Source organism: Apostichopus japonicus, chromosome 4, assembly GCF_037975245.1.
Source record: "Apostichopus japonicus isolate 1M-3 chromosome 4, ASM3797524v1, whole genome shotgun sequence".
Taxonomy (NCBI): Eukaryota; Metazoa; Echinodermata; class Holothuroidea; order Aspidochirotida; family Stichopodidae; genus Apostichopus; species Apostichopus japonicus.
In genome coordinates this window covers 1,200,771-1,212,546 of record NC_092564.1, presented here as the reverse complement: position 1 = coordinate 1,212,546, position 11,776 = coordinate 1,200,771, and the positions used below count along the sequence as shown (strand labels likewise).

The window sequence follows — 11,776 nt, the reverse complement described above, 5'->3', positions numbered from 1 at the left end:
AGAAATAATTACCCTTGTCTTGGGTTTTATTGCATCTGTTGGCTTTTAAGCCTTCCATTACTAAGGTGTCTGCTTGAATTATAATCAGCTGGTTATATTTGTGATATGATTCCTTCCCCTACACAAAGGAATGAGTGTTAAATGATAGTGTTAGTTCATATCTTGACTACTGTCACTGCAGATATTTATAAATCAAGAAAGCTGTAGAAATTTGAAAATGTTCACAAAAATTATTAACCAATTGCAGAAACTAATGTTGAATTAGTCCAGTTACATTTCACCAAAACCCAATAAATTTATTACCTGTAATTTCTGTGTGTTTTCAAAAATATTTTCCTGCCAGTTCTGACCCTTTAAATTATTCATAGACATATTAGAGGAGTGTTATATTAAAGTGAATGTCTGAATGAAGCAAACTGCATTGTGGGTAGTCGGAGTTGAACATAAGTGAATATTATTTAATGTTAGGTCACATTTGGTGGTAATGCTTTTAATAGATAGCTTAACTCTAAATAGGAAATTCAAAATATATCGCAATGCTGACATCAGCCTACTCGTATTACCACAAAACATGAAGGATGAATACATGATATTTTGAAAATGTTTTAAATAATATAAATTTATTGTTTCGTTTCTTGGGATTTGAGTTTATGAATAACATTTGTCAACATCAGGCTATGTCAGAAGGTGGCTAAGGATGAAGGGGCCATTTTCTCCCACACCCTTTCTCCCAACCTAGTTTTCCATGGTTTCTGTTTGTTGCTAAACAGATGGAAATTTTGCACAGTCTCTCGATAGCTATCAATTGACTGTTGATCTACAAGCCTCTACACTTCTCCTTAATGCTGCAACCTCCGGCCCCTCAGTGTAGTGAAGATTTCAAATTGATCTAATGAAGAAGGCTCTCAACTTTTAACATGACTTATAGAAGCTTAAAGCACCATCATCACTTACACTGTTGTGAATCATCAAATCAATGCATGAAGTTATTATTTCATTTATCTTACCCTACATCATTATATACTGCCATGGGGTATCCACTCACATTTACCTTCTTGTTTCTCTGCCCGCAACTATACTTTCGAATCGCATAGCAATTTGATTTGGAATGTGTGGAGTCACTTCTCGTTTACTGTAGACTTCCATTTCCGAGAAAAGAAAGTTTTCATCCAATTATCTAGAATACCAGAGCGTGATAAGAATTTAGGCAGGCAAAGATAACGCTTACAACGAGGCCACGAATGATACCGACTGTGTACTGCATACAGAATAAAGTGAACACAGCTTTTTAATAATAAATTTAAAGGTAGAATTAGTAACTTAATGTTGAATTTGATATGCAGGAGCACTATTAGTACATGTTCAGTCCAAAACATGTCGGAGCAGTGCTTTGCGAGAGAAGGTGAGGCCTACCAATAATTTTGTTGGCATTATACAGCCTTCTCATTTGCTAAAGAACATCGTGAAGTGTAGGTACTAGCAAACTTGTGCAAGACGGGAGAAGAGATTTTTGAATCCTGACCCTCGTATAGCTTGGCACAGATCACATGTGCTCCATGGGTTGTCCCCCTGTTGTCAGTCCCAGACCATGTACCCCCGAGTTATAACCAGGTCGCCCCATGCATCTACCAGTTCTCTACTAAACGTGCTACCGGCTGGACCTCAACATGATATTAGTTCTCCCAACACAACTTTTCGGACCTGCAAAAATATCTGCATTGCAAATAACTACTATGACCTGACGACTACGCAGAATATGTCATAACGAAGTCGAAGAGGGAGACAAAAATATTAAATTCAAAATATATAATATATAATATTAAAATCAAATGTCTTACAAAAACTATTATTCGTATTAAACGTATAAAAAAAGTCATGTACTGTATAAGGCAGCTGAAAATAACAAGAACAGGAAGAACCAATCGACAATGTTTAGTAGTGTTGAAATTTGTCGTCAGTGTATTAATGTTGATGGCCATGGCCCGTGTTACCGACCTAGTCTGCACACAACATAGATCGGATTATAAGGCCGAGTTGAAACCATAGACATAATTGATACCACACAAGCTTTACGGATTCATCGATCCATCATTTGTGAAAGTTTGTATGCTTACAGTACTTTCTACCTTGTAGGGGAAGGGGAGGGGTCTATGGCATTAATCCTCTCCAAGAATGTGCCCTAGCCCCTACATTTAACTGCTTTCTATATATGTATCCATACACAATCGGAATGACTTATGGAGAGTTTAATTTGATGGGCTTATGTCTGACTCGCCACAGCTCTCAAGCTTAGCAAAACAACATCGTTTGGCCGCATAACGCAGTGGAAGCTAAATCCTTCTGTTGGTATGTCGCCTGCTCGCTGCTCTTCTGGACCTTCCGAAAATTAGTGTCTTTTACTTACGCACTGAAGGTATTATCCTCTGCTGGAATCATGATAAGGGTTAGCCCCCCCCCCCCCTGCAGGAGGACAGAATATAATCATATGCTGTAAGTCGAGCCAAGGGCGGCGGAACCACTTTTAATCTGGGGGGGCACCGACATCAAAGGGCACTTTGCAGAAATTCGATTGGACTGATGTAGCCTGATATCATTAGTACCCTTTATAACTCTTATTGTATTATCTTATTCGCGTATACATATCACTCCATCAACGCCCCCCCCCCCCCCTCAAGGAAAATATGCATACTAGCACTGCAATATCCAATGTGCAAATTGGGAAACAAGGAACAAGTTTTCTATTGAGACAAATGAGGTGAAATCATGCTAGTTGCTAATGTAGGAATCTTCCGAATTAGAGTTTATTTTCTTGTTAATATCTTAACAAATTGTTTCCATTCGAAATAGCTTTGAGTTTGACCCACATAAATTCATTAAAAGTCAGGGGCGTAGCCAGGATTTGCAAAGTTGTATGCACGACTATCTGAGCGGAGCGCCACCATCGGTTGGCGCGGAGCGTACAAGAAAAATTTTGGTTTTACAAACTCCTCAGATGGCCGGAAACGGCCCTTCCCGAGTGTTCATTCTGGTTCCCTGGCTTCTTGCTAACTTGAGACACCTCAATTTTTATGTGGAAAAAGGGCACATTTTTAACCCTGAGGAAAAGTGGGGGGGCACGTGCCCCCTGTGCCCCCCCGGTTCCGCCGCCCTTGAGTCGAGCCCGCAGATCTACAGATCGAACGATTCATGCAGATATTCCATCTTCAGGACAAACTGTACATTTGTTTGGATGGGTTTTCGGTCGACTTGACCAGCAGCACTCAAGACCTGGACTGACATTTTTGGACTTTAATTTGACTATTTCGTTCGAGCTGCCCGGAGTTTGAAACCTCTAGTGGTCATGAGTTCTTTCCTTGATTACCATTTTCAACACCTTGTCCGACAGCGCCGTATTTTTGCCTGTTAGTTGGCCTAGGTTTGTCCAATGTCAATACCCAAATGGTCCACTTTGAGACAAAAGACCACTATTCTCTGACAAAATGTTCACTAGCTGGATACTGTCTGGTCTGATTAAATAGGTGGACCCATGACATCCACATAGACTTATTTCAACCCAGCGGCGTTTCGCCAGGGGGTTGAGAGGAAATGAACCCGGGACCCTTATGGGCCCGAATCTAACAAGAAAGGTGTACATAGTACGGTGGCACATCGCGTTCAAGGTTCAAATTCGATGTGAAACATGTCATTGTGCTAGTGCGGTTGTGTTTAAAAAAAAATCACATGTAAAGTCAGTATCTACTGTAACAGAAATTCCGCTACAATTAAAGATAGTCCTTGTCACTGTCCAGCCAGCAAGCCGACGTCGGGCCGCCGGCGGCATATCACCGGCATATTGGCAGCGGCAAACCGCTTCATACCCGCCGGTGGGCCGACGTCGACTAACACGCGATTTGCCGACGTCGGCCTTCGGCCCGGCGGCGGTGAGCAGGCGGCAAGCCGCCCTCGGTAAAGGAGCGGTTTACCGATGAGGGCCGAGATGCCACCGGCGGCAAGTAAGCGGCATACCGCTGGGGAGCCGGAGGCGTCATGCCGATATCGCTGACTGTACTTATTAAGTTAACATTATCCGCTGCTCAAATTTACCCCAGCTTAAGCCTTTTTCATCCCCTTCCTTCGGCCGTTCGTATATCCTCAATATGTCCTTTTGCATGCTATCGTCTGTTTATTTGTATCGAGCAATGTAAGTTCCAGTTCGTGAACGGGTAGGATGGGGAGGGGCCCGGGGGGGGGGGGAGTGTCTGTTCACACGGTTGAAGGCTAGCCTAAGATTGAGTATACATGGCCCAAATGGTTGTACCACAAATATAATCACCTACGGGGCGAAGCATTCTAAGAGCAAAAAGGGATCCGAATATGTTGTGGGTCGATACTCCCCTAAAGTCCTGCACCGAAATCATAGGGCCCTACGCAGGCTTTGAATCATGGTTTAGGGTGTGGGCCGGTTGGGCGGAATCATACCATTGTTCAGCGACGTACGTTGAAATTGCCGTCTGCGCCAGACAGCAAGACCTGTGCGAAAATCATTCTGTGACAACTAATGAAGGATCATGGCTTTTCCTTCCCCCTCCCTCCCTCTCCCCTCCCCAGCATGCAGGGTTACTCAATCATGGGTTGTACGTGAGTAGCAAAAGAATCCCGCTGTATATTTGTTGTGAACTTATCTTTGCGTAATTGGAGCTCTTGCAAGATGTTCTCTGTTTGTGGGTCAAACATTGTCATTGCAAGTGAACAAAATCACACTAAGTGAAATACCGCCGTGCTTACATAGGATTCCAGGTACATCATCATGGCTAGAATTATTCCCACATCGAACATTTATCTGGCGGGTTGCTTCGTGGACTAAAGGATACTAAATTTTCGTTTCTTGTACCGTGCTATCGTTTTGGACTTTCAAAGAGAAACGTAATAGACATTTTAATCGGTGTGAATAACGTCCAAACTCTGAGAAGAAGCCTTGTCTGCTAATTAGTAAGTCAAACGATTAATTTTTACTTTTGATGCTCAAAACTGGTGGTAAACAGTGCTTTGTAACTGCTAGTGTTAGTGTTTACATACAGGGAACGTGTGGCTAGTTCATGGGGTTAGGCCTAAGTAACAGTATACAGTGTCAGAAGCATTTACCAGCGGTTCAACCAGTGTAAAAGGTACGTCCTTGCGAATCAATTAAGTATCGTCAAGTTGATTTTTCTTAATGGTAAGGCACATGCATTTCGTGACAAAGGATATTTTTTAAAACATAACATCAATTTTCACCCGTTTCTTTCAGTGTCTTTCCAAGCCACATTGATCAGTGGGCCTAAAGTTAATGGAGAGGCCTAGCCTAGGCCCTAAGCAAGTTAAAGTTAGGCCCTATGCAACTTTCAATGGGTGAAACTCTAATCACAAGAGTCATAAACAAGATAGGGTTTAACTGGTTTAGAGGTGAGAGCCAGAGGCTCCTGCAAATTTGACAGGAAACACAGATCTAGGCCTATGGTAAAACAAAAGTTAGGAAGGAGAAGATTTGCAATAAGTATGTCACTTCCAGTTGAAACAATCTTGTATGTCAGTCATATAGAGCTTGGCCTAGATACAGATTTCAATTTGGGAAGGTGAGTTACTGCTGAATGAAGCAGACAGTCCACATGAATGTATGAATATATTAGTGTATGAAATTTTATCTACTGCCTGTCATTGAGTATCATTTTGCACCTAACATTTTTAAGTGCCACCTATTGGTATTTAAGTTAATTGCAGTTGTTCAGTAATATGAACTATAGAGAATATAGTTGCACTGTGCTTTCATGCATAGATCTGCATCTTGCCACTTGAAGTTTGCTTTACAGTAGTGTGCTGAGTTTGCTGGCCAGCTGAAGCCTCGATTTTTGGGGACATGACTTGGATTTCGTGTAGCTGATCAAAGTTTCCCCAGAATTGTCCCCAGGATTGGCCACCAACTTCATAGACTGTCCCCATATCAAAATGCCCTGACTAATTTAAATTTACTCGGCTTATCTTGCATAGAAACCACTTAAAAGCTTAAGCCTTGATAGTTTACGAAGCTACAGACATAAAGTTTATTCACAATCACAGCTTACGGTCACACAGATCACTGAATAATTTGACACTCTGCAGTAATGCAAATTACTGATGAATAATACTAGTTTCTGTAATCATCAAATTTTGCAATAAAAATTCCACCACTTCCTTAAACATGAAGTGAATGTGCGGAATTTTCTCTTGGATGATTTTAACATCAACATCAATAAAATGTCCTGGTATGTTCGGAAAAAAATGTGGTTACCTTAATCTTGAGGAATTACAACTTGTCATTATCTTTGTCTAACAGTAACATGTCATGCATTCAATGCAGTTACTTGGATTTATTGATTTATTATAGGATGTCTTCGACACCTGTGCATTGATCTGTGGTTTCAGAAGGTCAAGTTTCAAATGATTGATTCTTAAAACTGTCAAAACTATATATGAACAATTCATCTTAAGAGTATAAATTTGAAATTTCTATGAAAAACTTGATCAAGTTAGCTCTACCTGCTGCTTCAAAATATTGATTATCAGGACATTTTTTGGAATGATGATTTGTTTAAACTCCATATCGTTATCTAAGGTTTACACATTTTGATGTAAAAGTGCATCTAAACTGATTATTTATGAAGGTACTTTGCAGCCATCTTTGTTCCTGGTTCCACAAGTTCACACAACTTCACCTAGCTACCACAAAAAATGTTCAAGAGAAACAATTAAAGGTGTTAAAATAGTAGGTCTCATAAAAGTTTACAATCATTTAGTATGTGATGTGAGAATAATTGCACTCAAACTTTTATACTTTACTACCTGGTCCAATTTTGTAGGGAAGGTAAAAACATCATCCCTTAAAAGGATGAATTTAGGCAGAATGATAATCTCCATATGTCACATATCAAGATTACTTCCAACATTTGGGTTCCAGTAGCCTAGTATAATATGTGTTTATAGCTGTTCCAGTTTTCATGATATTCAGCTTTTAAATGCTATGTGTAGTCTGGAATTCTGACGATGGTCCTTAAAAGCTAAATTGTAGATTATATCAGCTCTTCAGATGACATATCAACAAAGTGTTATTTGTGACGTAATTGTTTGCAGCTCTTAACCCTTGTTTTTCCATTCTGTAGAACTTTGGTGTGTGTGACTTTGGTCAAAGTTCAGTAGTTTAAGGTACTGTTATTTGTAGTAATCACTAATCAGATTGAAAATACCTTTTAACACCAAATAAAAGTTTTAGTTATTTTGACAATAAGAGTGGTCTGTATGCTCAATTGATCAATATGAACTATTTCATGCAATCTGCTATCAAAACAATTTGTGAACAATTCTCTTTAATATGGGTGTGGACTGAGTAGTCTATTTAGATGAACTCAACAATTTAACTGTATTAGCCAAAAGTCTATAGAAATTTGCTAAGGGCAAGTCCAAGCTATTCTATCCCATTAAGTCAAATTTTAGTTCTCATTTTATATAGTGAGTACATGGTATCATCTTGAAGTTGAATTGTAACTGAAGTTTTCAATTTTTATTTTTTGTTTTGAAAATTGTCCATATTCCATTAATTACAGGTTGCTATTTTACTGTATTCATATGTTAATTCATCCCGAAATTTGCATTATAATTAAAATATCAGTGTGACATGTACGGGATATTTGAAAATTGATCTAAGAGCCAGCGGCATGAATCAGTTGAATAATTGTTATTGGAGAACTTGTACACCCTTTCTTCCAGTAATTTTGAAAAAAAAGTTTACTGAAATGTTAATTAATTAATTAGTTATGCTAATTAGGTAGATTCCAAACACCATTGTCCAGTATGTCATAATTTCAGTTTATTTGTTTAGGTTTTAATAGGACAATAATGCTCTTCATATTTATAAATATTCTGTAAAGTTCTAATGTATGCTGTTACTCAACAAAACCTCCCAATTTTTTTTTTAAATTATGCTTAGTAGCTTACTACAAATATATAAGCAAATTTAAAAAATGTGAAGTTAGGGACAAAATGTGACAAATACTATTTAATTTGACAGGTGCTTCAATGGTGATTTCTGGTGGAAACATTTTCCTTTTCTGGTTGATAGTGTCATGCATTAAATGGATATACTTCAACTGTGTTGGTCACTTTTTAAAGTGATTTGGTGTATGGAGTAGGACTGTACTGCATAGAATCTGATTAAGTCTTTACATGCCCGAAAGCCAAGGTCAACATGTATTTAGGAATTTAAAGTATTGATTGATTACCAATCTGGATGTGGATAAACCATCCAGAAACCAAATTGTAGGTGGCAGTAATGCTCCCATCTCAGCATCTAAATCCTTAGTAACATTGACAGTAAATGAGGCAGATTTCAAGGCTGTGAAATCCAGATTTTAATACTAAATATGGTAAACTAATACCACTGCTAACTCTGCACCACAGTTGACTTATAGGACAGTAGCTACAGTATGTACAGTAGTTAAGATGATTGGAAAATGTACCCATCTCATTTTTGTTAGCTTCGTAAAGGAACACTTTTTAATGGATTAGTTAGTTTCAGTGTTATTGATGTTTCTTGCACCAGTATTTAAAACTCCCCTTTATGTAGAAGATCTTAGCCTACCTTTGTGTTCTATTTCATTACTGCCAAAGTGATGGAAGATGATACCAATAAATCATGGGGGAGGGGGTTGGTTTTTAGTAACAATGCAATCTGATCAAATTTGATGTAAATAATTAGTCTTACACAGTACACTTGACGACCTTCAAAGCTAATTTTGGTTTTCCGAACAGAAATTTGGTCATCTCAGACTACTGGTTGATCATAAATATTTGCCCTGCTACAGTAGGTCTAGAATTTCATTACACTATGTAAGAAGGCTGTTTCTAGACGTACAGTTTTAAAGTTGCCCATTATTATGAAGCGATTAGCAAAGCTCTGGATAAAGTTCACTCATTTTAAAATATCACAGCCTCACAGTACACGCTGTCAAAATTGGAGTAATGTATCCATGGAAAATTTCCCCTTTTCATTGATACAATCTCTGTGTCGTTTTGTTTAATTTTTTCCCATGAGATCACCTTTTAATGATCAGTTCTTCAGAAACTGATAGTTGATTGAATTGCCCTTAAACCCTTATTGAGAAAAAGAAACAAATATTGAATAAAGCACGTAAGTTAGAAATGTAAAACCTGAAAATGACCGATACAGGAAGGAAGGATATGAGATAGACGTTATTAGAGCTCAGCTAAGGAAACATTGTGGACAATTTGAAACTATGCTAATGCTAACGATATATGAGTCAGAGTTCAGAATCAAATATGACTGGTCATGAAATATAATACTGTATACAGCAAGATTGGCAAGTATTTCAATTAGTAGATCTATTTTGTAGTTCAAAGTGATTAAAAGTAACTTCACATTCACATTAATTTGTGGGTTAATTAATGTTGATTTAAAGCAAATTGTTTTAGTTAAATTCAGAATGTGATTGGTACATATACATGATACTGTACATCCATTGATTCCTTTCAATATATATCTTTGTCAATTATTCTTTTAGATTATCCAAAAACCCGGTAACTTCATGTTAATGAAGATGGAGAAGAGAGGAACAGAAGTTATCTGAAGCGACTGGTTTTGCGTCGGTTGTGATGACAACTGCTCAAATCTGAAATCTGAGCAAAATGAGTATATTTCAGTATCGTTTTTGAAAGGAATTAACGCACAACTTGAGCGTCCAGGATGGCTCACATACGAGGACAACAACCGCAGAGGCTGAGCTCTGGAAGGGTCAGACGAGTCAACATGGAACCTGGATTTCAAACTAGAGGCAGATATTCCAAGAAGAGGAAAAAAACAGTTCTGGTTTTAGGTGTCGCCCAAATGATCCTGGGATTAGTTATAATAGGAGTCAGTTTCTCCGTGTTCGCCCTGACGTCAGCCAGCCGGATTCGTCATGCTAGTCCTTGCTGGGCAGGGTTTGCGGTAAGTTTAAGGCTGGGTGGGGTTTGCGGTACGTTTAAGGCTTTTAAGATGATTTGGGTGTGTTGCTCTGTGAATCCAATGTCTGACTTTGTCTGCAAGATATAATTTTATCTGACATTGACGTTTGTCACAGGGTGGTCACTTAAAGGTTTTCAAAGAAAATACAGTTACTGTACTGCTTCCGTTAGACTAGTTAGGAAGTTCGGCTCAGGAAATTGATGTGCGACATCACCAGGTGGTCCGAGCTTTGTTACATTAATTATTAATGTTAAGCTGGAAATGATGTAAGCATACATGAAAGAGTATCCATTCAGATAACAATACCTGACAATGTGGATGTATTGGTTTCATAATTGAGCTTCATTGCTGACAATATTATAGCCTCACATTCTCAAAAAGAGTCATTAATAATAACGGAGCTCTCTGACATGCTACAGTATCATTATCAAGAGTTGTCCTACTCTCTAGTCAAATGGTACATGAATGGCAATTGTCATTTTTGACAACCATGTTCTTTTTCTTTTCGTGTGGAAATCATTTCTTTTGTACAAATTACACATTTATTGGAATGTTCTACATGAATGACCTGGTCTCATACGAGAGCTTCTGTAGCTAAGAACGTATGTACAACTGGCTAGTACTTTTACCAAGGTATATAAAATACACTATGTGGTGAAAGTGAAACGTACTGTAGTGTCTGGTGTCAACATGATCAAGATTGAAAACATTAGTAATGTTTGTCACTTTGCAGGAAGTAACTCATAAGGGAGTTGATGAGTCAAAGGGAAATGCATATTTATTTAAAAGACACATTTTGTCCGATTAACCTTGCTCTTAAAGTGTCTCTGTTCAGAAGAATAGATTCTATTACAAGATGGCTCTTGCAGTTTCAAGGAAGCTTAATTTGCCTTCCCTGAACTTGTCAAATCTAATTTGTGTAGCTCTGAATTTTAGTCAGGAGGTAATTACAGCCAGGGAGAGCACCAGCTACTGCTCTAGCTACTGTAAGTTTACATAAACAATAGAATCAGACCTCTAGATATTACCACAAGTAGGAGAGTGCATTAAGGTAAATTAGTATGGCAGTGCTTCCAATGCTGGCCAGCATCAAATGGATTGAGAATATAAGTATAACCATGCGATTCTTAGATTGGCAAGATTCATGGAGATGAGCAGATTGCAGGTAGATTAGAGAACACCTGATTGGCTCATCTTTAATTTCCATGTCAGACCTTATCAGGAAATTGATGATGACTGTATTCTCCTGAGTCACAGCACTGACAAAAGGCTCACAAATATGATGACGGTATCAAAAGTCTGTGTTCTGGATCTCTAAATAAATGATACGTGAAGACTTTATAATGTAGTAAACTTCCACTCTTATCTAACTCCAATCTACATATATGCACATTCCAATCTACCTAATCCTAATGTATAGGACTGAAACGGTTTAGCGCTGCAACCCCCTATATTGGGCAGTTACTCGTTTCCTAGAGTGGCGCTCTAAAAATTTACATTATATATAGTGTATATTGTATGTTTACATTCCATACACTGCCCAAAAACTGTGTAGTGTATATTGCATGTTTACATTCCATACACTGCCTGTAACTGTGTAGTGTATGATGTTTACATTCCATACACTGCCTGTAACTGTGTAGTGTATGTTTACATTCCATACACTGCCTGTATTACTGTGTAGTGTATATTGTATGTTTACATTCCATACACTGCCTGTAACTGTGTAGTGTATGTTTACATTCCATACACTGCCTGTATTACTGT

The 11,776-nt window shown here is 38.3% G+C and overlaps 1 protein-coding gene across 2 annotated transcripts in view; it reads left to right on the top strand.

Moving 5' to 3' along the window:
- Window positions 1–4,759: 4,759 nt before the first annotated feature.
- Window positions 4,760–11,776, top strand: part of LOC139966067 (uncharacterized) — a 79,144-nt gene continuing 72,127 nt past the window's right edge. The window contains exons 1-2 of one of the 2 annotated variants that reach the window (XM_071968718.1): window positions 4,760–4,968; window positions 9,567–9,991. In XM_071968718.1, the coding sequence (XP_071824819.1) occupies window positions 9,749–9,991 (243 nt within the window). In that variant the 5' untranslated portion in view covers window positions 4,760–4,968; window positions 9,567–9,748. Of the gene's footprint in view, window positions 4,969–9,242; window positions 9,366–9,566; window positions 9,992–11,776 lie in introns of those variants that run through there. The other variant, XM_071968719.1, reaches the window with a different exon arrangement.